Source organism: Salarias fasciatus, chromosome 22 (genome assembly GCF_902148845.1).
Source record: "Salarias fasciatus chromosome 22, fSalaFa1.1, whole genome shotgun sequence".
In the NCBI taxonomy this organism is placed as follows: Eukaryota; Metazoa; Chordata; class Actinopteri; order Blenniiformes; family Blenniidae; genus Salarias; species Salarias fasciatus.
Window position 1 is genome coordinate 1,338,044 of NC_043765.1, and position 27,490 is coordinate 1,365,533.

General features: G+C 49.8%; 1 protein-coding gene across 1 annotated transcript; it reads left to right on the top strand.

Annotated features, from left to right (window-relative positions):
- Positions 1-2,085: 2,085 nt before the first annotated feature.
- On the top strand, positions 2,086-27,490 carry LOC115409197 (H-2 class I histocompatibility antigen, Q10 alpha chain-like). Its single transcript, XM_030120258.1, has 9 exons — positions 2,086-2,284; positions 13,400-13,672; positions 13,896-14,186; positions 18,323-18,607; positions 22,427-22,573; positions 22,912-22,932; positions 23,047-23,085; positions 25,131-25,176; positions 25,490-27,490. The coding sequence occupies exons 1-9, from the start codon at positions 2,230-2,232 to the stop codon at positions 25,521-25,523; spliced, it is 1,191 nt and encodes a 396-aa protein (XP_029976118.1). The 5' UTR covers positions 2,086-2,229; the 3' UTR covers positions 25,524-27,490.

Consider the following 27,490-nt stretch of genomic DNA (forward strand, 5'->3'; position numbering starts at 1 on the left):
ATTTGACAGGAAATCAAACTAACAAAAGGTACCTTGTCCGTCGCAGTTTTTATAAGTTTTCATTTCTGTTTTTTTTGTGTTTTGTATTTATATACAATAAAAATACTAGTAGCACTTTATAATACGGCCCGTGTCTTACAGAGTAGCTTCCCTTCTCTCACAGTGTAGTTTCCTCAACTTTGAAGGTAACTGTCGGACATGTACATGTTATTTCGCGGAACCTGAGGAGTACTTACCCTTGTGTTTGACAGTGTAAGTGCTGTTGTCTTACAATGTAGTTTGACTTGTCTTAATGCGTAGTTTCCTTAATTTAACTGTGGGGGTAACTCTCAAAAATGTAGCATGACATTTTATGACTCTATGGGGTACTTACGCTCGTGTCTTACAGTGTAAGTCCTGGAGTCTTACACTGTAGTTTTCCGTGTTTTACTATGTACTTATCAAAGCAGTGTAATTTTCCTGAACATATTCTTTTACTGTACAACCTTGATGAGCCACTTTCTCTTAAGAATCCCCATGGACCCCTACAGATTGTGCAGACCAATGACAAACTGAAATACTGTGACGTATCTGTGAGTGTGTGTTTCACATAATAATGACAAGACGTGCAGACGTACAAAACAACTTTATTTATGTATTTAATGTCTTTATTTTTCAGATACACCAATTCACCTTTTAAAGTTACCCAGCTCTTAAGATCACCCTTGTCTTTCTGTACTGTCTAACTATCCAGTACTTCCACTGCAGCAACCCAGCACTTTACCTGCAATTACTTGTTAACAACCAGGAACCGGACCGTATTATAAAGTGAACACTTGTCGGCTCAACTTACTGTGCAACTACTGAGTTCTTTGCCAGTAACTACCTTCCCTACCCATGCAGGTACTGAGTACTTACACTCTAAGTACCCAAGACTTACCTGTAAGTACAAAGGGTTCTGTTATATTTTTCCCATTGTTAAAGAAATTTATTATATTTATTTAAACTGGGAAACTACTACATAAGCGAAACCACTATTTAAATAATATTCACACGAGCGTGGTGGTGGAGACACGAGCGTGGAGCGTGGCACGGGCGCACTCATCCAACGGAGACACCAGCGGCGCAACAACGGCGAACCAGACAACTTTACCGGGATTTTTTTTTCATCGTGAGAAATACAATATGTGGCGTGACTGCGTGACAAAAGACCGGGTGCTGCAGCCCCCCCAGCACCCTTACTTTCCGCGGTAATGACCATGAGGATCCCTCTTTAGCGCCCCCTATCGACCTATAGTTGAATAATCAGAGACCGCACTGTCAGAACCACTCCGTCAGGACCACGCTTTAGCGTCCCGATCGAGACCATGTTGAAGAACCAAACACCGTTCTTTTTATGGAGAGAATCCCCTGCCACCTGCTTTAAAATGTACATGTAGTTCAAGACAAGTATCCCACATGATTTACTGTTTTAAGGATGATTTCACGCCAAATAAACTAACATTTCAAAAGGGTACTGTTGTAAAGGATGATTACTGAAAATATTTGTACAATTTAAAATGTTTAAGGAGCAAAGTACAAATTCATGTACTGTTTATAATAAACGGTTTATTAAGCCAAACACTTATTGGTTCTTATCAAGACATTTTACCCGCTCAGTTGAAGCTGAGATGACGGCAAACAATTTTTAACCACAGAGATGTCTGCTTATCACTGTGGTTCAATGTTTCATTGCTTGATCTTATTTATTTCATGGCATTTGATGTAATTGTAAAGTACTTTGGAGTACCTTACGTATGAATACTCTATTAAATAAACCACCTGCGGCTATCTCTGTCTCTCTGTCATGCACAGAGGTCAAGTGCACTTTTTGTCTTGGTTGAGCTGATCTATAATTTGGTTTTTATGTCTTTTCTGTAAAGAACTAACAAACTTCAATAATCAGAAAGGTCAGATTTTTGGTGCTCATGTAAATATAACAAGTGTTTGATAATTCAATTAAACGCCGTTTCTGACGCCGTATTTGACGCCGTATTTTTGATCACATCGGCCGCCTATCGCCGCGGTCCTTGAACGCAGCACCGCCCCGTTTGTCCCAGGGACCCTGAAGGCATCTGGCAGCGGGCAGAAGCAGGAAGCGGAGACCGAGCAGCAGACGCTTCGAGCGGAGTCACTCCGGCGGGAGAGTCGGTCCTGAAGGCGAATAAAGCTGGTCCGGGGAGCGGGACGGGGTCCGCCTGGACGGTCAACATGTCCCCCCTCTTTCTGCTCGTCCTCTTGGGGACAGCTGTGGCGGTAAACTGCGGTAAGTTCCTCATTTATTCTCAAACCCGGAAAAGCGAAAGTAAAAGCACCAAAGATGTCTTTAAAATTCAACCTTGTTTTCGAAGTTTCTCCTAAAGTTTATTTTCACAAATGGTTTCTGTTTCCAGAATGTTATCATTAATTAACTCATTATTCAGAATTCCTGTTGAAATTCATGTAAATGTCCAGATGTTACTCAGGGTGAGATTAAATGAAAATTCCTTCTTTGAGAAACAGCATAAAGACTTTATTTCTCTTCCTCTCAGTGTTCTTCTCTCAGATTTTACTGTTTAAACGGAGTGTTTGTGAAGCCAGCCTCGGGAAAGTGTGGATTCTGTCCAGGTGTTCTATTTCATCCCTCCTGACCGCCAGAGGCGGTGCTTCAAGCACTGAATGATCATTCTTGTGTATGCACATGTCGAGAATAAATAACAACAACGTCACCTGGTGACCTCCGGTGACCTACGTGAGTCTATAAAGTCACGTGACACCGGAGACTCAGTCCCTTTTGTTCTTCTCGCGCATGGTCGAGTACTTTGCTGCTTGGAGTGTTTTTTGGGACCCACGGCTGCTGTTTGCGACTCACTGCTGTTAGCCCGTGACCTAGCTGCGTGCGGTCGGTGTTGCGAGCACGGCTCGCCCTCCGGGGCTGCGTGAGCTGCCTGTGGCTGTGTGGTGCGTCCTGCTTCAGCGTGGTGAGTATTTCCTGTTACCGTTTACGGTTTGGAAGCGGTTTTGTGTTTGTCTGTTGCCGTTTTCGGCGTGACTTTCTGTTTTGCTGCGGCTGTTTTCGGCTGGTTGTCTGGTGATAATTGGTTTATTGCCGTGTCCGGCTCCTTCTTGGTTGTTTTTTGTTTTGTTTTTTGTTTTTTTTCCTTCCCTTTTTGGGTCTCCACGGGTGGCGTGTTCGCTCACGTGGCTGTGTTTGGTGGCTAATTTTTGCGGTCGTAGTGGCGTCTACGCCCGGTCTGACCCCCGGTTTGTGCAAGATGCTTGATTCTCCCTGTTGCCGGGACTGTTTGGCTCCACTCCAACAGGACGATGGGCATGATCTGTGCCCTTCCTGTCTGGGGGTGGCCCACCTGCAGGAGGGCCTCACTGAAAATGCTTGCCTGAACTGCAGCGTGATGCCCTTCTCGCTGCGTACGGCTCGCCTAGCCGCATTCGAGGGTTCGGTGGCATGGACATCTGCGTCGTCCTCTGCTCCGCTCCCTGCTGCGCAGGCGGTACGGCGCTCCGCTGCTGGAGACGCTTCTTCCGCCCCACGTAAACGCTCCGCTGGGGGTGACACTGCTGCTCCACGGAAGCGGTCCAAAGGGGAGCGTTCTTCTTCACTGGCGGTGAAGGTTGATACTTTGACGTCTGAGCTGGCTCAGATGAAGGCTCTCCTCCAGGCTCTTCAGGGTGCGGAGGGTTGCCAGGAGGCCCCTGCACGTTCCAGTGGGGACTCGTCCTCTCTTTGTGAGGAAGATGCCATATCTGTTGCGGCGTCAGATTCCCATTTTCAGGACTCTGACTCGCAGTTTTTTGGGCTGCCGGATGTGAGCCCCGAGGCTTCTGAGGGGGGCTCTCAGGTTTCCGCCTCTTCCGTGAGGAGTGAGGATAATGCTGCTGTATCCGCGATTCGCACAGCGCTGGCACGTCTGCATCTTGACGCACCTCCTACGCAGTCGGCTGCATCCTGTGCCTTTTTTCGACGACAGGCTTCTGCCACGGCTTTTTTGGTGCCGCCGTCGGCGGAATATATTGGCCAGCTTCAGGCCTGCTGGACTGATACGAAGGCCTTTTCGAAACCTACCGCTGATGGTAGGGCCCTGGCTTCGATACAAGAGGCCGCTAAGTTTGGGTTGGACCGTATGCCGGCTGTTGAACCTGCTGTGGCCTCCCTTATTGTGCCCCCAGATGAGGCCTTGAGAACGGATGCTAGGTGCCCGCGTCCTCAATGTTGAGCTACTGATGAGCTGCTCTGCAGGGCTTATGAGGCGGGGGCTCGGATGGGACGGATTGGTAACTCCATGTCCCATCTGTTACTTGGCCTGGCTTCGTCTCTGGAAGCGGTGGGGGTGGACTCCCCTACGCAGGGCCTTGTTGATGCTTCCCTACAGGCCTTTGCCTTCATGTCCCGGGAGTTAGGTCGCCTTCTGTCTACCTTGGTTCAGGCTCGGAGGCAGGTCTGGTTGGCGCAGTCCCCCCTGACGGAGTCTTGCAGGAGAACTCTGCGAAGTCTGCCTGTCCTCCCGGGTGAGCTTTTTGGCTCTGCTGCACTGGAGGCTCTGCAGCGTACGGCGCAGGCCACCCAAACGCGGCAACAGCTGGTGGGTCTTCACCGGCGGGCTCCTACACGCCTCGCCTCACAGGGGCCGGGCCCCAGGGTCTTCACCCCTTCCTCTGACCCTTTCACTGTTCCTCGGCTTCCCGTTTCGAGGTCGGTTAGGTTGCGGAGCGATCGACAGGGAGCCCCGGTTTCTCGTTCGCCTCAACCGGGGCAGAGGGGGCGGCGGCCCCCCAGGTCCTCTAAGGACCGTGGGGGCCGTCCATAGGTCTGGGGGGCCGGCGGTGGGTTGTTTTACCCCGGAGCAGCTCCGGTACTGGGCCGCCAACACTCGAGATCGTTGGGTGTTACACACGATTTCCGGCGGTTACAGGCTGCAGTTCCGCCGCCGGCCTCCTGTTTCGGGCCAGGTCCGGGTCACTCACATTCCGGACCCGGCGAGGTCCCGGGTGCTACAATGGGAAATTGTGACCTTGCTGGACAAGGGCGCGGTGGTGCCTGTGAACCCCCTGCGGGATCCAAGGGGGTTTTATTCCAGGTATTTCCTGGTCCCGAAGAGGACCGGGGACCTGCGACCGGTATTAGACCTACGGGGTCTGAACGGGTTTTTAAAGGTTTTACCTTTTCACATGCTGCGCACCAAGGATGTGCTCCACACGGTGGCAGAGGGCGAGTGGTTCACCAGCATCGAGCTGAAGGATGCATACTTTCATGTACCGATCGCCCCTCCCCACTGGAGGTTCCTGCGCTTCGCTTTCCAGGGACGGCACTTCGAGTTCAGGGTCCTCCCCTTCGGCTTGTCCCTGTCTCCACGGGTGTTTACAAGGGTGGTGGCAGCTGCCCTCGCACCGTTGCAAGCAAAGGGGTTGAAGATTCTGCCCTACCTGGACGACTGGCTCATTTGTGCACCGTCACGCGCGCAGGCTGTGCGGGACACGGAGACGGTCCTGATGCATGTTCGTCTGTTGGGGTTCAGGGTGAATTATGCCAAGAGCAGGTTGGACCCCACACAGAGCACCGTTTTTCTTGGGGTTGCTCTGGACACTGTCGCCATGACGGGTTGGCCGTCCCCTCAGCGGGTGGGGGACGTCGTGGAATCCCTGGCTGTGTTCCGAGAAGGACGACGGCTGCCGTTTGTTTGCTACCTGCGCCTCTTGGGGAAACTAGTTTCAGTTTCGGCTGTTGTTCCTCTGGGACTGCTCTACCTGCGCCCGTTGCAGATGTGGCTGAATGGCCTGCGGCTGGATCCGACACGGCTCGCTCACAGGCTCACAAGGGTGCGTGTGTCACGGGAGTGTCTCCTGTCCCTGGTTCCGTGGCGGGACGGCCTGTGGCTCAACCGTGGTGTGCAGCTGGGAGCCTCACCAGCGCGCCGTGAGGTTGTGTACACGGATGCATTATCCATGGGCTGGGGTGCGACCTGGCAGGGCCGTGTGGTGCAGGGAACATGGTCCCATCGGCTCCGAGGCGAGCACATCAATGTGCTGGAGCTGCTCGCAGTTTTTCTTGCTCTGCGGCAGTTGCTTCCGTGTCTGCGGGACAGACACGTCCTAGTGCGCTCAGACAACACGGCTGTGGTTTATCATATCAATCACATGGGGGGAACACGGTCTGTGAGGTTGACTCAGGTGGCGGCTCGGCTGCTTACCTGGGCGCATTCTCACCTGGCAGGGCTCCGGGCAGCGTACGTCCCGGGGCCGCAAAACGAGGTGGCGGACTCCCTCTCCCGGCAGTCATTGCTGCCAGGGGAGTGGAAGCTGCATCCCCACGTCGTGACTCTGATTTGGAGGTCTTTCGGCAGGGCACGGGTGGATCTCTTTGCGTCCGCAGCTGCAACGCATTGCCCACTCTGGTTTTCCCTGGCGGACAGTGCCAGTCCGCTTGGTCAGGATGCACTGGCACACGACTGGCCTCAGCAGCTCCTGTACGCATTCCCTCCTCTGCCCCTCATATTCCCGACTCTCCTCAGGGTGGCCCAGGGGGGCCACAGGCTTCTCTTGGTGGCCCCATTTTGGCCGGGGAGGACCTGGTTTCCGTTGTTGCGGAGGCTCTGCTGCGCCTCTCCGATGCGCCTCCCCTGCAGGGCAGACCTCCTGTCCCAGTTGAACGGCTGTGTCTGGCACCCCAATCCCAGTCGCCTCCAGCTCTGGGTTTGGCCGCTGCAAGGCCCGGGGTAGACTTTTCTGTGCTCACCGGGGGCGTGGGTCACACCATTACTAGTGCACGGGCGCCTTCCACACGGTCATTGTACGCCAATCGGTGGAAGATCTTCGATAAATGGTGTCAGGAGCGGGGACTGGACCCTGTACGCTGTCTGGTGGCGTCGATTCTGTCGTTCCTGCAGGGCCTGTTGGAAAGTGGGAGGTCTCCCTCTACCCTGAAGGTATATGTGGCGGCCATTTCCTGTTGGCACATTGAGGTGGATGGTGCGACTATAGGGGGCCATAAATTAATGTCCTTATTTTTAAAAGGTGCCCGGCGGTTGCAGCCTCCGACCCGCCGTATGGTTCCTCCGTGGGACCTCTCATTAGTGCTCGAGGCACTGCGCTCTCCGCCATTCGAACCGCTGACCGAGGTGGGCCTCAAATGGGTGTCGATGAAGACCGCGTTTCTTCTGGCAATGGCTTCGGCTAAACGTGTCGGGGAATTGCAGGCCCTCTCGGCCCATGAGTCCTGCTGTCGATGGCGTCCGGATGGTTCGGGGGTTACTTTGTAGCCTAACCCCTCCTTTGTTCCTAAGGTGCCCTCGGCGGCTGCTATGGGGCCACTGGACCTGGCCCGTTTTGACTCGGGTTCTTCCTGTGAACACCTTTGCCCTGTGCGTGCTCTGTCCACCTACCTGCGGAGGACAGCGTCTATTAGGAGGTCTGACAGCCTTTTTGTGTGCTTTGCCGGGCCACGGGTGGGCCAGGCACTGTCTAAACAGCGGTTGTCACACTGGGTGGTGGGTGTCATCACGGAAGCCTATGCTCTTTGTGGTCAGCCGCTGCCTCCGGGGGTGAAGTGCCATTCCACCAGGAGCGTTTCCACTTCCTGGGCGGTGACGGCGGGGTGCCGCTGGAGGCTGTGTGTGCCGCTGCGTCGTGGACATCAGTCAACACTTTCGCCAGGTTCTACCGTGTCAACATGGCTGCTGCTCAACCGCTGGACGGCGCTCTGCGCCAGAATCGCCCTTCAATTGATTGAGGTGGGTGCATGAGTGGGTCCATTGATTCCTCGGGACCTTGTTGACACTAGTCATCCAGTGCTTGAAGCACCGCCTCTGGCGGTCAGGAGGGATGAAATAGAACGAAAGTTACGTATGTAACTACGGTTCTATGAATCCCGGATGACCGCCAGAGCGTTCAGTCCCTCGGAATCCTCGTGCTGCGCGAGAAGGTTCTTGGGACTGAGTCTCCGGTGTCACGTGACTTTATAGACTCACGTAGGTCACCGGAGGTCACCAGGTGACGTTGTTGTTATTTATTCTCGACATGTGCATACACAAGAATGATCATTCAGTGCTTGAAGCACCACCTCTGGCGGTCATCCGGGATTCATAGAACCGTAGTTACATACGTAACTTTCGTTTTTATTGCAGGTGTTGTCAAAGTTATCAACCCCTGCCGCGGGAGCGCACGTCCCTTCCGCGTTCACAGATCAGTTTATCTTGATTAACACGCCTGAATAAAAGCTGCTGTTCTTTACACTCAACATTTAAACAGACTTGTTTAAAGGACCTATATCATGCAAAATCCACTTTTTTAAGGTTTTCAGCATGCCACAAAGTTGAGTTCCCTTTAAAACCTCCTCAAAATGTTATTTCCTTTCATCCACACATGTTTGAGTAATCTCTTCCAGTCTGCTGCTCTCTACAGCAGCCCCTCCCTTCAGGTAGAAAACAGCTCGGAAACTCTTCAGACCTAAGTACATCACAAAAGTTGAACTCCTCCCACCACTCTTCTCCCACCCCACCCCCGCAGACAACACCCCACTCTCCTCTGACCAGCAGCAGCTGATTCACATTTTCCACTGAGGAGCCCCCCCCCCCCCCCCCCCCCCCCCCGCAGGCCCTCAGCAATCAGCGTTGCTGCTTTTTATATCTCCGATTACGGAGATAAACTTTAACCATCGTCTGAAAGCAACAATCAATCAAGAGCAAGAGTCTGAAGGGTCTGAATGGTCTGAAGGGTCTGGAGGGTCTGAAGGGTCCGAAGGGTCTGCGCTTGGTGAGTTTCTAACAGGAAAAGACGTTTTCGCGTGTCTTTGTGTGTAGAGAAGCTAAAGCTAAAGAGCTAAAGCTAACCCTTAGAGACGCTAATGCATGACGTATTGAAGTGCTGATTGGTTGAAGTAGCTGTCAGTCAAAGTCCACAGGGGGAGAGGCGGTATCTTCAGTGAACCAGAGCGTTTTCTCTTCCGGGTTTCAGAATTAACCTCCGAAAATCCTTTATTTAACACAAAATGACTTTTCCTTATAGCCAAAAATAAACTATTACCATGTTAATGCCAATAATAGGGTTTGGGCGAGCTAAAAAAGCAGGATACAGCCCCTTTAACAGAGACCCTGACTGTCACAGGCCCGTTAAAGACAATAAAATAAGCCAAAATAAAATTTTTGTGCTCCGTACTTCAACATAAAATATGCTCAAAAATGCGTTAAGCCGACCGGATTAACCAGGTTTTTCCAGTGCTGGTGATCTTGTGCCAGCTGCTCTGCTTCCTCCACAGCAACTCTGTGTTGTTGGAGGTCGTCCATCAGGTCTGGGGCTTCCCTCGTGGTCGTCTCCAGCCTGAGGTCTTTGGGTCAAACTGGAGAACGGCTCGTGTTGGATGTTCTGGGGTAGACGAAGGACGTGGCCGAGCCAGCGGGTACAGCGTTGTGTGACCAAGGAAGATGGTCGGGGCTGGCCTGTGGCTCTGAGCACTTCATTGGAAACTAGCTGGGCCACCTGATGTTCTCCATGGTTCTCAGAGTCCTGATGTTCTCCATGGTTCTCAGAGCCCTGCTATCAAAGCCATCGGTTCTTGCGGCCAGAGTGTCGTTCAGGGGCCTCGTTTCTGAGCCATAAAGCAGGATGGAGAGGACGGCTAATTTGTAAATCCGGAGCTTGGTCTTGGTGAGATGGTCTGGTTCCACAGTGGTTTCCAGAGGGACTGCAGAGCAGGGGCTGCCAGGGCTCGTCTGCGATCAATCTCTGGTTTTAGGTCCCCGCTGTCTGTCAGCATGGACCTCAGGTACACGAAGTTCTTGACAGGCTCTAAGATGTCGCTCCCAGTCTGCATGGGAGGTGGATCTGGTCCATGGGATCTGGATCTGGTCCATGGGATCTGGATCTGGTCCATGGGAGGTGGATCTGGTCCATGGGAGGTGGATCTGGTCCATGGGAGGTGGATCTGGTCCATCACCGACATGCATGAACCTGGTTTCAGTCCAGCTCCCCTGGAGCTGTGCTGTGCTCCTCCTCACTGTAAAGCCCAGAGCGTCTCAGCTGACTGCAGGCTGTCTGAGCAGGATGGGGTCGTCAGCGTATTCCAGGTCCGTCAGGTGGTCGCTGCTGAAGGACACTCCGGGGACGCCTGCATACCTGGGACCTCAGATGCAGTGTTTCCTGCAGGAAGAAAGTTTGGCCAGGAGGGAGCACGGTGGGGTGCTGCTGCGGCTGCTGCTACTGTCGTGAGGCATTGGACTGTGGGACTGTTGGAGTGGGCGGAGAGAGAGAGTGAGAGAGAGAGAGAGAGAGAGCACGTGGAGTCTCTGCGAACAATACACTGCTGGGAACCCAGAGCGCAGCATTCATTTATTGATTTTTTTTCCCTCTCCGTTGTCTGGGCGGTGCAGAATTTAGCGCGGGCGGGGCGCCCTGACTGAAAAGGTCTGGTGAAAACCCTGAGATGGTTGATGATGCAGTTAAAAAGATCAGAAGCAGCCACGCAGCCCTGGCAAATGCCACTAGAGATGGTGAACCAGCTGGAGTCAAACCATTGATATGAACATCAGGACTCTCTGCCGTAGAGCAGCTGGAACACAGCGATGGTCTTGGGCGGAGCTCCGAGGGTTTGGAGGATGTTCCACAGTGAGGAGTGGCAGACGGTGTCGAAGGCGGCTTCAGATCAGTGAATCCGATGTACAGATGGCGGTCTTTATGGAATCCACGGGTATTCTCTATCAGCAGACGTACGGCAGAGATGTGGTCGACTGTGGAGCGACTGGGGATAAAGCCAGCCTGCTGGGGACGGCGGCGGCTTCTGGTCGCTGGAAGGAGACGGTGAAGCCAGATCCTGGTGAAGACCTGGCCAGGGATGGAGAGCAGGGTGATGCCTCTGTGGTTTCCACAGACAAGCCAATCACCCTTCGTCTCCAGAAGGGCAGGATGACCCTCTGGTCCAGTCGGTGGTTCGTCTCCAGAAGGGCAGGATGACCCTCTGGTCCAGGCGGTGGTTCGTCTCCAGAAGGGCAGGATGACCCTCTGGTCCAGGCGGTGGCAGCTGCTCTGTTTCCCACACCTGATGAATCGGTTAGCTGCTCCACTGTGGCATCGCCGCCGGCTGTGAGCATCTGACCGGTGATGGCACAGACGCCGGGGGCTTTCCTGATGTTCAGCTCTCACTTCCCCGGGTGCTACAGGGTCTGTGCAGCAGGGTGCGCTAGGCGGGGCAGCGTTGGCAGCCTCTAGGAGGGCGGGATCAGCCGGGATGGTGCTGTGCTGCAGGAGGAGGCTGAAGTGTTCCTTCCAGCGCTCGAGGCAGGTGGCTTCAGTTGTAATGAGATTACCATCAGAATCTTTTACCCAGGCTGTCTTTATGTGTGGACCGCTACGAGCTTGGCGTAGTAGACTGAATCCTCGGCTCAGGTTATTGTTGTTGGCGGCGGACTCAAGCTGTCGGGCTTCTGCTTCAGAACCTCTCCCGATCCTCAGCGATGGCCGCACTGCGCCAGCGGTTCAGTCGCCGATACTCCGTGAGGTGGCCTCGGAGCCGGCCCTCACGCCGCTGGTCCATGATGTTTGGTGTCCTCTCTGATGTCCAGGGCTCTCTCGGGGACGGTCATAGCGTCCGAGGACATTGTGAGCTGACTGGAGGACACTTTCCTTGAAGGTCGCCCTGTCTGTCACTTTGTCGGGGGCCAGGGCATCAAGGGTGCGGCGGGTGGAGCGACTGAAGTCCGTGGCGGTGTCGGGGTCGTTGAGTCGGGAGGAGTCGGGGCGAGGCAGGGTCTGGTGCTGGTTGGCTCGGAGCTTTAGCTTCAGCCGGGCCACCAGCAGACGGCGGTCTCCTCTGTACACCCGGCAGCTGGTGACAAATGACTTCCAGCGTTGAGAAATGAGGATGTGGTCCAGCGCCTTCCTGGTTCTGCCATCTGGGCCGTACCACGTCCAGAGATGGATTTGTTTCCGAGGAAACCAGGTGTCGGCAACACAGAGGCTGTTATGGTGGCGGAGGAGGAGGCGGTGGCCGTCGTCGATTGTTTTCCTGTGGATGAAGGTGGAACCGGTCGCTGCTGGACAGAGTGGCGTTGGCGTCAGTGAGAATGATGGTGGCGTGGGGTGGAGCTCGGCTGACTGCCTGATGGAGTTGGTCGAAGAACGCGTCCTTCACAACCTCATCAGCGACGTCCGTGGGGGCGTAGGCGACAACCGCTGCCATCTCGCCGTGGTGGTGGAGGAGGCCAGCAGACAGTAGTCTGTCGCTTGGAGGTGTCCAGCTGATGAGGGACTTCCGGAGGACTTTTGGAATGGCAAGAGCCACACCATGATGGCGGGTCTGGCTCTCGGGGCCACTCCAGATGCAGCAATGGTCATCTGCTGTTGTTTTGCCATTACCTCGCCATCGGACCTCACAGAGCCCTGCCAGGGAGATGTTGTAGCGGCAGAGCTCTCGGGACAGCAGGGGGGCAGCTCGGGGCGAAGGAGTGTCTGGATATTCCATGTGGCAACACGGGTCCTACGACGAAGGTCGATCCGTTCTCGTTGGTCGGGGGCAGGCTGGGGTCCGTTACCGTGTGGGTCTGCCACGCCACCTCTTTCACAGGTTAACTTACTGATATGCTCACATGCACATTTATACTGATTCCTGCAAGTACGTCCGCACGGGGTTGTCTGTTGGGGCGGCAGTATGACAAAAAGAGACAGCAATCGGCTGGACAGACTGATCAGGAGGTGTGTGTCTGTGATGGGGAGGAAGGTGGACTCTGCTGGAGCAGTCTTGGAGAGGAGGATGGGGGCTCTAATGCAGAGTATCTTGAGGAACTCCAAACATCCACTGCACGACACAGTTGCAGCTCAAAAAAGTGAGCGGAGTAACAGGCTCCTGTCATTGCGCTGCAGAACTGAGGCTTCAAGAGGTCGTTCATCCCCTCAGCAATCAGGCTGTATAACAGATGTGCCTGAGCCAAACCAAGTACAATCTGAGCACTTGTATTTATTGTACTGTTATTTATTTGCATGTGTATGATCTGTGTGCTGCTGGACACTGGAATTTCTCCCTTGGGAGATTAATAAAGTTTTTATCTATCTATCTATCTATCCTTTACAACACCACACACACTCACCTGCTGGTGATTCCATTTACTGATTGCAAACAACATGCACTACAGCTTACTGCGTTTTGCTCTCATCTATACTGAAAGAAGAGACCTACTTAGTGATTAAATGAAGTATTTAAATCTCATGCCGTTGTCCTGTCCCCTCCTTGTTTTTGTTGCGGTCTTGAGCCAGGCCGTAACACTGGTGTAAAATATAGATCTCAGGATGGTTTTTGTGCGGCGCAGTGTGATGTGTTGACAGGTTGATGACCTCTGACCCTTCAGTCCTGTCGTCTGGACGAGGCTTCAGGCGTCTAACAGAAATGATTGTGTTTTTCCAGAGACTCATAAGCTGACCTACATCTACACGGCTCTGTCCAAACCGGTGGACCTGCCGGGCATCCACGAGTTCACGGCCATGGGTCTCCTGAACGACAGGATGATCGACTACTTTGACAGCAGCAACCAGGAGAAGGTCCCCAAGCAGGACTGGATGAAGGACAGGCTTCCGAAAGACTACTGGGAGAAGGGGACGCAGTCCCGGAAGAGCAAGCAGCAGTGGTTCAAGGTCAACATCGACATCCTGATGAAGAGAATGAACCAGAGCCAGGACGGTAAGCTCCGCGTCTCGTCTCCGTCTCGCTGTCCTCAAAACTCAACAAATTTGACACGCACACCATGAACATCCAAAAATGTAAGAAAATCTAAAGTTTAGCTCTTTCAGTGCCAAAATGTGCTCTCTAGTGCCACCTAAATTCACAGAAATGGCCGTCACAGCTTGTAGGTATGTGGTTCAGAGACCAAACCTACGCTCACTTGCTTGCCGTCTTCCCTCAGACGTCCACGTCCTGCAGTGGTTACACGGCTGCGAAGGCGAGCCGCAGGACGACGGCTCGCTGAAGTTCGTCCGCGGCGTGGACATGTACAACTACGACGGGGACGACTTCCTGTCCTTCGACGACAAGAATCAGGTGTGGGTGGCCCACATCCCAGCGGCCGAGCACACCAAGAGGAAGTGGGACAGCATGCCGGTGCTGAAGCAGTACACCAAGGGCTACCTGGAGAAGGAGTGCATGGACTGGCTGTCCAAGTTCGTCACATACTCACAGAAGCAGCTGAGAGACGCCAGTAAGTGACGTCCAGGTCGTCTGTTCTTCAGCCAGGCAGGGAACGTACTGCAAAGACACTTATTTAATAACCCGACAGGTTTACCATAAGAATCTGCTACAGTGACGCCAAAAACCTCCAGAGTCCAAACCAGACCTCACCACTGGTGTGTATTGATCACAGGGTTTTAGTTGTACCTGCCTGACAGGTGTGTGTCGGAAACGACCTCACAGTGTGATCCACATCACAATGTTTCATATAGTTCAGAGAGAAAGTCCAGGTAGAGACGATACAAGCTGCAGGAGACCTTCACCAGATGGTATGGACCGTTTAGAGTAATAGAGTACTCTTTTATTGTAAATAGGGGTGGGACTCGATTAAAAAAATTAATCTAATTAATTAGGGCCTTTGTAATTAATTAATCTCAATTAATCGCACAACGATATTTGACCCGAGATCAGTGAGAACCTTTCTTTTTCTAATGGATTTTGGTATAGTGAATCAATATAGTGATACATGAGCTTAAGCAACAAAACACTGTTCATTTTTTCAGCAAGGAAGGAGGAATTTAACCAAGACAAATAAACCAATACACACTGATTAGTGCAACTTTTGTTGGGCTGGGCGAGGGTCCTTGAAGTAGTCGGAGTGACGTCCTCTTTCACTCTAACTGTATGTGTATGGAATGAAATCCCTATCAAAATTCAAGAGCATTTTAAATTGATTTGAGAGCAGCATTTATCGATTTCGTTCTCGGATTTCGTGATATTTTCTCTCAGAACTCTGCTCTCGCGCTCAAATTTGCTCTGCGCGCTCAAACTGTGTCCTCGCACTCGGTTACGATGCTGCTCGCGCAGAACCTTGTGCTCACGGATCTCTGCTCTGCTCTCGGATTTTTGTTGTATCAACGCTGTCAGCCAATTGAAAGCCGGCTCGCTCTGACCAATCAGATTATCCCTGTTTGTATACGGGTGCGTTCGCTGTTTTCTGAGGAGCGTCGCATACGGGCGGACACTCTTTCAACATTATTATACAATATAGCCATTGTAATGAGAAGCTTGGACACTGTTGTGTGTCTTGAATGATATTTTACTCCAACAGTAGTAAAAAATAAAAGAAATCATGTTTATTCCAGCCCCGGAGGGAGGAAGTGAATAAAACCCATTGAAAGAGTGTCCGCCCGTGTGCGACGCTCCTCAGAAACAGCGAACGCACCCGTATACAAACAGGGATCATCTGATTGGTCAGAGCGAGCCGGCTTTCTATTGACTGACAGCGTTGATACAACAAAAATCCGAGAGCAGAGCAGAGAGCACAAGTTCCGTGAGAGCAAGAAGAGGAGTTTGAGTATGAGCGCAGGAAATCTGCGCGAGCAGCGTCGTAACCGAGCGCGAGGACACAGTTTGAACGCGAGAGCAGAGTTCTGAGAGACAATATCACGAAATCCGAGAATGAAATCGATCAATGCTGCCCTCAAATCAATTTAAAATGCTCTTGAATTTTGATAGGGATTTCATTCCATATATGCCAGGCTTGCGTGTTGGCCACTGCTGCTACATGCTTAGCATTCAGATGATATAGTAGGCTCGATGTGCTGCGATGGGATGCAAATTCTTTGCTGCACAATGTGCATACAGCTTTGGTTTTATCCACGCTGCCATCCGCTGGCTTTTTAAATCTAAATTTTCTGTGCACGAGACCAAGCAGTGCGCTGTCGTCGGGAGCAGTGTTGCCAACTCCCCAGTAAGGAAAGTCCCTATTGGCTGTCCTAAAAGTCGCCAGAAGTTGCTAGATGAGGTCGTTACCTAATTTGCATGTAATTGTAATGGACGCTGTAGGAGAGAGGAATAACGTCATGGGAGAAGCAAAATGTGAGTTAAAAAAACACCCTAAATATGTTTAGAACTACAAATGAACTTTCTTCTGTTGATTCTTGGTTTGTCAGCGAGTGAGCAGCTGCGTATTTGCACACACGCGATTCATTTGAAGTGTGGAGGAGTGGTGTGGGTCTGCTCTCTGCTCTGCCTGCAGCAGGGGGCGCTGCTGAGACCGGCCGCCTGTGAGTGCTTTGGGACGGGGGAGGGGCTCACGCAGCTCCCGCAGCTCATTGAGGACAGCAGCTGCAGAACGAGACGTCCTGTCACGTCTCCAGAGCTCCAGAAAAAGTCGCTAAATTTGTTGCTAGTCGCTTTTGACAAAAAAAGTCCCAGGAGGCTTTGGAAAGTCGCCAGATTTAACGAGAAAGTCACCAAGTCGGGAGCAGTTTCGTTGTTGTGTCACAGCGAAATATGTGCGGGTGAAACTCGTCTGGTGACAAATGTTCCGCGACAATTTGCGATAATTTTTTTATCGCGTTAAAATTCCTGAAATTAATTAATCGTAACGCGTTAAAGTCACAGCCTTAATTGTAAATGTCCCAAAGTTACTGTTGTGGAATTTTTGGTGAATCAGAGCTAGGCCTGGCCGACTATATGATCGTAATTAGTGATCGTGATTAATTTCCATTCGATCACGGTGATCAGCTGTGACCACATTTACTAGATCAAACATGGCAGAAATGTGCGTGACCACAGCCAATCATAGTCGACTTTTTCCTGCTCAGCTTCTGCCTGTAAGCTGTCTGAGAAGTAAACAGATGGAGCTGAACGTGGAGCTGAGGGCAGAGAAGCAGATGAAGTCAGCCATGCCTTGGCGTTATCCTCTGAAGATGAGGCTGCTAGCTCACCGCTGCTAGCACACCGATCCGCAAGGAATCTGGTCTTTTGAGTCCAGGAACTACTTGTGATACAGTTTAACTAACGATCGTTCAGTTCTTCTCTTTTATTGAAAAAACGGTGCATCGCATCATTGAAGATATTGCCACGTCTTGCCGCTAACAACATGCAGAGAGCCTGCAGCGGCTGCAGCGCCCTTCTTGCTCTGTGGTGTCTGTGAAAAATAAGGTTGAACATGCAAACAGCACACCTAGTGGCATGAAGTGTAAATGCAGTCATGGCGTCGCCTGTGCGCCGTGGTCTGAATGAGGATCTCCCTGGGGTTATTATGTTTCAGGAACCAGAATATTTATCTTAACACGAATATTGACGGCATGTAAACGTAGCCAGTGTCGTCTTTTCAGGCCACTGCACCGTACGAGCAACATTGTAAGAGGAGAAAAACGATCACACGCCATTACTTTTGTCCATTTTTTTATATCATTGTAGTTTTGTACTGTTACGTTTTAAATCTAATCTGTCCAATCTAGATTATTAAAATTTTGTACGTTTGATGCAAGCATTAATGATGGCAGCAGCATATTTAACATCAGAACATCAAAATAATGTTTACTTTCTAAAGCACCTTCATTATCCCCAGGCGGTTTCTTTAGTTTTTTAATCTTTCATAGAAACAAAAATCCTCAGGGCTGGAAACTGTCACACTTTAACTAACGATCGTTCAGTTCTTCTCTTTTACTGAAAAAAAAAACGGTGCATCGCAAGATTTTATTATCTTGGTGCTAGATTTTTTTTTTCCATTTACTGCACTGTTAAGTGAGATTGTTATTTAATTTGCATTGCTGTTTACTTGGTTTGTTAATAAAATTTTAAACTATTCTATAGTTTTAGTTTTCAGTGCAGATGCTTTAAAACTGATTTAAAACAATATGACATATCGTGATTATAATCGAGATTGAATGATATGAAAAAAAAAAATTGTGATCATTTTTTTTGCCATATTGCCCCGCCCTAATCAGAGCCAAAGATGACGAGTCAAGGTGTTGACGCTGCACAAGGAGGATTTATTGAGGACTGCAGAGGAAGCACACACAGATCAGCTGATTGAGAGCAAGGCTGTTGCTCCGAGGAGAATCCAACCCGACTCTGGCAGGACTTCCAGCCAGGCCATCTCATATAGCGAGAGCTCACGAGACGAGCAGACGCTGTTTCCAAGTGACTTCAGACAAAACAGAGCGGCCTTCACACTGTGTTCCTGAGAACTTGAAAACAAAACATTATTCCACATCAGTTACTGTTCTGCTCTTTTCCCTGAATAAATTAGTGAAGCTTTATTTCCTGCAGTAGAAAAACAAACTCATACAGTGACTGAAACATGAGGGATCTTGTTCCCCGAGTCGTTGATGGTCAAATTGCGTCTTTCTGAAATGTTTCCCTCCCCAGAACCTCCCGATGTGTTCGTGTACGCCACCCCATCCAAGAAGTCGGACAGCGAGGTTCTGAGGTGCATGGCCACCGGGTTCTATCCCAAAGATATCGCCCTGCAGATCAAGTGGAACGGACACATCCTGGAAAAAGAAGACGGCTTGGAGACCACCGGCGTCCGTCCCAACGAAGACGACACCTTCCAGAGGAGGGACTGGGTGGAGATTCTAAAGTCCGACCCGTCTGATTACACCTGTCAAGTCTTCCATGAAGCATCGGGTTTCTACATCGAGAAGCCTTGGGGTAGGAGCCATTAGTCTGAGTCCCAGAAACAGGAAGTGAATTTAAAACCCATAGATTAAAATTTCACAAGCATCTAAAATTCCAAGCTGCCTTTGAACGCCTCCACGGCTGCTAGCTGATAGCACAACAGCTAATGCTGTCGTTCCTATTGTAGCGGGCGGGGCTGAGGCTGTGTTCACACTAAAGTATTTGGCTCGACCTAACTGACGTGGTCGAGCTGGGAGCGACAGTGTGACACATTTTTCATGTTAGGTTGACCTACTTCTGGGTGGAGCCGGGGCCACCTCGAGGAGGAGGTCGGAGGTTGTCCCCGGCTCGATCTAGATGCGGTGAGAACACGGTCGCTCCCCGGGTCCAGCCAACTTTCCTTGTTTGCCACACTTTTGTCCGTGTGAGGCTTCCGCAGCGCACGACACAAACTGTTATTCTGAGCGCACGTCGAGCACGGCGGAGAGGAGAGCCGCTCTTCCTTCTGAAAGTCAGCGATTTGTACGGTCTGCAGAAAAATCATGGACAACAGAACCACCGTTCTTCTGGCTGCATTCCGTCTACAGAACAGAATCACCGCAGCTCCGTCTGCGGTGATTCTGCAGTCCGCTGGAGGAGGTTGCCAGATCTGTCGCTCTCCCCTGTAAACAATATGAAACCCGTTTAACTCAATAGAAAGCAGCCCAAACCGCCATCTCGGCTGAAAATGCACGTCAAAACCGTATTTGTATAATTAAAAAAAACCCCGTTATAAACACATAATCATTTCATCAACCTGTCTGACGTGTTAAAAAAATAAGCTTTTTTTTTTTTCCCCTTGTCCTGTTGGGCAGCTGGGGCGTGCAATATTGTATGATTGTAGCCTTTTACTATCCGAACAGATTTTAATGTTAGCAGCAGGATGAGACTGAGTCTCCTCCTGCTGCTGCCTTTATTTAAAGCTGGCATCCGGCATGGGGGGGGGGGGGGGCACAACCTATGTACAAATTCACAATACAAAACAGTGTTGTCGACGCACCACACACAACCAAGAACAATCCCAAACCCCCAATCTAGACAACACCAAAACAGAGCCGACAACCAACACAAACACTGACAGAACCAGAAGCGATTATTTATGTGTGTGTATATATATATATAGGGCTGTCAAATGATTAAAATTTTTAATCAGATTAATCACAGCTTACAAATTAATTAATCATGATTAATCACAACTAATCGCAATTTCCAACTATGTCTGAAATATCCCCTTTTTTCCTGTATTGCATTAATAAACAAACAACAGAACATGATTATATATAATTCAACATGTGATGTGTTTTATATTTAAGGCTCCAAATAAAATAAATATTGCGCGCACACTTCAATTGACAGCATGACAAAGCGGAAGGGTCGAAATCTATTGGCTGACGCTGACCGGCGCTTTTTCGGATAACATGGGGGTCTATGAGACGAAGGCGGAGCTCATAAATAAATTTTTATATTGCTTTATGCTAATATTATATTATTGTATCGAACCAGACTGACACATTTAAGCTCTGTTAAAAAATGATACATACATTGGAAATGACACAAGCTTTAACAGCAGCCTGCATTCCATGCGGGTGCACTACCACCACCGCTGGTAGAGGTGAGGCTTCTCATGATGCGTATGCATTAACCTGCATCAAAAATTTTAATGAGATTGATTACATAAATTAACACCATTAACGCGTTATTTTTGACAGCCCTAATATATATATATATATATATATATATATATATATATATATATATATATACACACACACACATATACATATATATATATATATATATATAGATAGATAGATAGATAGATAGATGTGTGTGTGTATACATATATATAAGTGCTGGGCAACGATTAAATTTTTTAATCGCAATTAATCACAATTTTTCTGTGATTAATTGTGATTAATCGCATTATGCGCATAATGCAATAATGAATTCAAAAGTACTCTGTCATGATCATCCTGCCCCCAGCCGGGGACAGGGACCTTGTTTTTTGTGCAAGAATTTTGCAAAAAGCATAATTTTACAGTAATAATTTTACAATTCATCAAATATGATTTATAATAAATTTATATATATACATACACATGCATACTTACACATACATACATATATATGTACACACACATATTTTTTTTTCTCTCCCCTAGTGAACAGACGAGGCCACAACAACATAAGGAGGTGTAGGGAAGGAAGGAAGTGCAAGGACGCCGCAAACCTTTTTTTTTTTTTTTTTTTTTTTTTTTGAGAATATAGCTAGTAGTAACTAGTAGTAACTAGTAGTAACTAGTAGTAAACTCGGGGCGTGCATCAAGAGAGGGCTACTACAGATCACCATTATTCTAACCACCACAAGAAGACAAGGTAACCCAGTATGTGAAGAGTAATAAACAATCAGCGCGATCATGCAAATGTGATGGTGATAGTGATCATGCATATATGACCTCTGACCCCTGAGAAGGCCAGAAGCAGGCCAGAGAGGCCCTCAGAGCCCAGACAGCCGGCGGTCATCACAGAGCCCGGATCCAAGCCGCCCCCCCAGGCAGACGCCCACGCTCCGGTCCAGAAACGGGGCAGAGGAAAGCCCCGGCCGGGGACCCCGGCAGTCCCGGGGCCCGGGCCCCGCGGAGCCACGACCGGCAGGACTATTAAAAAATAAGTTTGATTTGGCCAAAACCCGCCCAATCTGGCAACACAGAGCTGCTCCGGTCACAGAGCTGTTTTGTGCCATTTTGGTGTCATTTGACTTTTCTGCAGTGACGAAGTACAAACCGTTCATTCTTTTAATGTGTATAATGAATGCATCACTGTTTTCTTCTATATTCTACCAGAAAAAGTAAAAAAATTGAATAATAAAGGTGCATTAAGGAGTTTTACAACCTTAAAAATACTTATTTTCCACCATAAATATGTTACACATTTTTAATGCTGTGTCCAATGAGCCCTGACATATTCATCACCAGAACCTCTAACAGGCTAAACTGTCACTTGAAAGTCACAGTGCCGGTCCGGCTCCAGAGTTTTTTTGGGGAGAATTTGAAAGGAATGACGTAATGCGCGCTCCGGCTGGTTAGGTTTCGTTTTGTCCGCCATTACTCCGCCAGATGCTTAGTGAGCAACAACTGAGCAGGATCTTCCAGAAAGTCAGAACAGACTGGCTTCTAGCACTGCAGCTCCACACAGACTCCACCAGGCAGAAGACACTGACATCTTACTGAGCGCTACTAAACGAGCGAAGACGGAGTTCCCCTCTTCCGTGCACGTGAGCCACAGGGACGAGTTTTTCACTAAGCTGCATTACGCCCAAGGCCTGCAGGGGGCGCTGTTTCGCATAAAACGTGCAAACTCCTTAATGCACCTTTAAGGCAAATACACGACACAGATTTTATTTTGAAATCACTTATTTTGGAACAAGTATCGCGTTACCTTCCCGCACCGGACTTGCTTCTGTCTGGTTTGACGCCCTTTTGGTTCGACGGTGAAAACACCATTCAGTTATTTATGAAGAGGCTGATTTCCACATTCACACTTCCAAAAAGGGGTCCTGGCTCGACCCAAGTCGGTGTGAACATGCCCTAAGAAGGTCACACATTTCTATTGGCTGCGTAGTGAAGACACGCCCCCTCGTGCTCTGAAAGGAGTTTATTTAATGATCCCTTCTCCGGTTTAATGTATTTTGGAGATTATTGGACTTTTCTGAGGCGAATCAACAGCTAGCTCGTAGACAAGATGAAAAACTGGGAATGTGTTTTTGTTTTGGAGTTCTCAGGAGAGAATTCATGAGGATGTTCTGTGTTCCAGATCGCACGATTGACGATTCGAATGGACCATCTTATGGTCCCCCCATCGGGATGATTGTCGTGGCCGTGGTCGTAGTTGTGCTCCTTGTTCTGGGGATTCTGTACATGGCAGGATGTCTAACATGTCCAGACCGATGCCGATGCACAGGTAAAGAGAGACACGGGGTGCTAGCGTAGCATGCTATCTCTAGCCAAGTCTTGCTAATGCTACCATTCTGAGACAAAGGAACTGAGTTTGAATGTAGCATGCTGTCAGTGGCTAACGTGTGCTAATGCTAGCTTTTCATTTAAAAGATTGGACACGGCATAAACTCATAAACTGGATCAAAGTTTAAAATAAACGTCTAAAAGGAATCAAAGGTCGATCACCTGTCAATCATTGACCTGAAGCAGCTTTCCTGCCTCCACGGGGTCAAAGGTCAGATGGCTGGTGGCTTTTAAGACGTCATGATGGGTAAAATCTGTCTCGGTTCTCTGTGTTTACAGGAAGAGAAGGAACCGACTCAGGTAAGATGATGAGTTCTATCGACCGACACTGCTCTGCTCGTGTTCCTGTGATGTCCTGAGGTTGTTGTGGTGCAGCTCTCTGATGTGTGTGTGTGTGTGTGTGTGTGTGTGTAGGTACCGATGGAGCCACTGTGTCTGACCATCTAATGAGTGGTGAGTGTTTCCATGACAACAGGAACACAGTGAGGAGTCCAGAGGCTTCGGTAGAGCATCTTCCTCCTCTCAGTCGGTTCTCGATAGATACTCCTTCAACAGCTGAAGTCGGTTCCACACTGGAAGTTCTCACTGAAGGGGGAAGCTGAGATGGATCAGTACTCTAGAACAGGGGTTTTCAAAGTGTGGAATAGCGAGCCTCCCAAAAGAGAAGTTCAAAAGCATGGTGGCCCCCTTTACCGGCTTGCTCATATCGTCTGAGCAACAGTATCGTCATACTGCGTTTTAGTTCATCATGGCACACATTGATGAGAAAATTTTAAACTGGCACTCCATGACAAAAAGGTTGCCGACCCCTGGTCTATAATTTCACTTGGGTCTAATCACAAAAGAGACGGGCACACACACAAACAGACATGCACGTACGCACCCAATCAAGCAAACAAAAACACACACGCACACACACACACACACACACACACACACACACACACACACACACACACACACACACACACTCAGCGACAGAGATTCACGTGATGCAGAAAAAAAGAGGACAGGAGGAGAAAAAGTCTCTCCACAGGTCACCAAAACACACATCCATCCTGGCAGAGCGAGACAGAGGGAACAAATGTGAAAACCGAGAGCTGACGGATCAGCCGAGAGCAGTCGATGTGACCAGCGGAGAGCAGGCAGCAGACAGCCTCCAGTGCGAACAGCCAAGCGCCGGAGCGGAGACGTTCTTCCGCGTCCAGTGCGTTCTTGGCGTTACTTTCTACAACAAACTACAGCCACCTGTGGTGGTCAGAGGAGAGTGGGGTGTTGTCTGTGGGGGTGGGGTGGGAGAAGAGTGGTGGGGAGGAGTTCAACTTTTGTGACGTAGTTAGGTTTGAAGAGTTTCAAACGAGCTGTTTTCTACCCGAAGGGAGGGGCTGCTGTAGAGAGCAGCAGACTGGAAGAGATTACTCAGACATGCTGGATGAAGGCAAATAACATTTGGGGGTGGTTTTAAAGGGAAATCAACTTTGTGGCATGCTGAAAACCTTAAAAAAGTGGATTTTGCATGATATAGGTCCTTTGAAGGGGCTGTATCCTGCTTTTTTAGCTCGTCCAAACCCTAGAAATGGCATTAACATGGTCATAGTTTATTTTTGGCGCTAAGGAAAAGTCATTTTGTGTGAAATAAAAGATTTTCTGGGGCTCAAAACCAAACTACACCGGCCTCACACTGGAAGCCCCTGTCTGGTCCAACTCTGCAGCTCTGTCACTCACACAGTCTTGATGTGTCTGCTGTCAGCTGATGGAGGTTGCCAGATCTGCCCCAAATATAATGTTAAAACCGTCCAACAATAGAAAGCGGTCCAGACCTCCATCTCTGTAGAAAATGCATGTTAAAACTGTAAAAACCGGATTTGCATTTAAAAAAAACACGGCACAAACACACAGCCGTTCCATCAACCCACCTCAGGTTCAAGAGAAGCTTGATTGTGCAGAAACCCGTCCAATCTGGCAACACAGCCGTTCCGGTCATGGAGCTTTGATTTGTGCAGTTTTGGTGTCGTTTGACTTTCCGACAATGATTAAGTACAACATCGTTCATTCTTCTAATGCAGATAATGATCAGATCGCGTTGTTTGTCATATGTTCTTCCAGAAGAATTACAAAAAACAATGTGAAGGCAAAAACACAACACAGATTTTATTTTGAAATGACGGATTCAGGAACACGTATCTACTTTCCATCTGGCACCGACTTGTTTCTGTTTAGACTGAAGCAGCGGCTCCGGAGCGAGGAAACAGGATCCTTGCTGAAAGTTTCCGGTCCGCGGCTCTGTAGCGGCGCCAGAGCAGACCGCAGCCTCCGGGGCTGCTGGGAGTCCATGCTCTCTGTGCATGATACGTCGACCTCCCCTGAAACCCTCTGGCGCCCCCCAGGGGAGGCACGCCTCACACTTTGAAAACCGCTGCTCCAGGACTTAAGAAAAAACAAACAGATTCAGACCGATGTGTCCAGTGGTTCCAACCGTTGTTTGCTTTGTTCCTCAGATTCTCAAGGTTCTGTGGGAACTGGATCAGGACTCTGGTGTCACCTGTGAGTATGAGACCTTCACAGTTATTCAAATACCCAGAACCTTAACATGACATGTTCTCGAAGTCTGTCGTGTTCAAGATCTGTCATGTTCTGTAACTCGATCATCTTCTAGAACCCTGTCATGCTCTAGAACGCTGTCATGTTCTAGATCTGACATGTTCTAGAACTCCTCCATGTTCCAGATCTGTGACAGGTTCTAGAAGTGCCTTGAATTCCAAATTTCCGTTGTGTCTGATCTTTTGGTTTTACGGTTCCATTTGAGAAACTAAAGAACCGTCTGTGAGAACGAGTGACGATCCGTTGATCTCTGCAGCCGATCAGTCGAGCCACGACGGTCGAGACTCTGACAACCACTCAGGGAGGTCCGTGTGACGAGATGCCGGCCTGCGGGGAACACGGACAGAACCGAAGAACCTCCAGAAGAAACCCTGACCCTGCAGCTCGTTCATGTTTTGGAGCCAAAATGAACCTGAAGACATTTAAAAAGTGAAATACAGAAATACGATTGAAAATAAATCCTCCAGTGATTCAGCCGCTCAGCCGAGCCTCGTCAGAATCCAGAACAGCAGAACCACCTCTGGCCTTTCAGTCTTCCTCCACCTGTAAGTCAGATCAGTAAGACGGCGGTCTGCTGGACAGAAAACCCGGAGTGGATCACAGCGTCCTTCGCCTCCTAAACGGACTGAACTCCGCCTCCCGTTCCACTCTGGAACTCTTCAATGTTCAGTCGTTATTGAATGAAGCTGGAATCATGAACGACTCCACAGGAAATAATGTAAACATTCTCTGTCTTACTGAGACCAGACAACAGCCGGATGTTTTCTCCATCCTCGATGAGGTCTGCCCCCACACAGCTATCTCTCTTCTACCCCACAGTGCAGCATCCACCTGCCCCCCCCCCCCCCCCCCCCCCCCCCCCCCCCCACCAAACAGCCGTCATCAAGCCCCTCCTCAAAAAAATCCACTCTGGATCCTGAACCTCTGTCCCACTACAGACCCATCTCCACCCTCCTTCGTCTCCAAAACCCTTGAAAGAACTGTCTCCATCCAGCTCCACAACCATGTTAAATCAATCAATCTGTAGAGAAATTCCAGTCCGGTTTCCGCCCTTCCTACAGCACAGACAGCTCTCATCAGAGTCACACATGACCTACTGATGACCTGTGACCCCGGCTCCACCTCCCTCCTCGTCCTTCTCCCCCTGTTGATCACCACCTCCTCCTTCACCGCCTCCAACACATCAGTATCTCTGGCTCCGCCCTCCAGTGGTTTCACTCATACCTCACAGGAAGGACTGAGTTCGTAGCCCTGGGGGACGCTAAGTCCCGCCCCCACACTGTCCCCTGTGGTGTCCCCCAGGGCTCTGTCCTCAGTCCAACCCTCTTCATCATCTACATGCTCCCCCTACCAGGCAGGGAATACAACTCCACCGCTATGCTGACGACATCAGAGTCCTCATCAGGGTCCCGGGCCGGAGCCTCCAAAGACCAGCGCTGCCCGGGTCCTGATGAGGGACCACATCACCCCCATCCTTCACACCCTCCACTGGCTTCCTGTTCACCTCCGCTTTCAGTTCAGAATCCTTCTCCACCCACCACTGTCTGCACGGTGCAGCCCCCCCCCCCCCCCACCTCACTGACCTCCTCCACCCAGAACCCGGTCAGGCCAGCTGCACCGTCAGCCCCGCCCAGGACCCGGCTCAGGACCCACTCAGGACCGGGCCCAGGACCCGGCTCAGGACCCACTCAGGACCTGGCCCAGGTCCAAGGCTGAAAACCTTTTCACTACGTTCTGCCTTTCCTGATTGATTTTGCTGCTGATTGCGTTTACTGTTTATACTGTCTTACTGTTTTCTAATTGTTTGTCATTATTTTTATTGTCTTCTTGATTGTGCAATTTGAGATTTGCCTACAAATGTGAAATGCGTTATAAATAAAATCCATGATTACTGTTATAAACTTTGTCGACAGCAGAATGTAAATGTTTTTATCACTTGTTCGAGTTTTCTTTCTGCCAGCTGGTCTCTGGTTTAGCATGTCCCTGATGGGAACGCACAGCGTTTTCATCTCTTTTCCACCGTCGGGGACCTAGAGAACCTTCCACTGGAGAGCTAGCTAGCCGAGTCAGCTGTTAGCTTAGCCACTGTGATCTTTGACTGCTTGAATGTGTTAAAAGATGAATTTTCTCATATTTCATTGAAATCACTTGTGAAGATGATCTGTTTTCCCTGAGAAAACCACTTTATATGAACTTTTCTGATTGAATTGAGCATCGTGCATTTGTGGGATGAGCAGTGCTTGATTTTTTCATAATT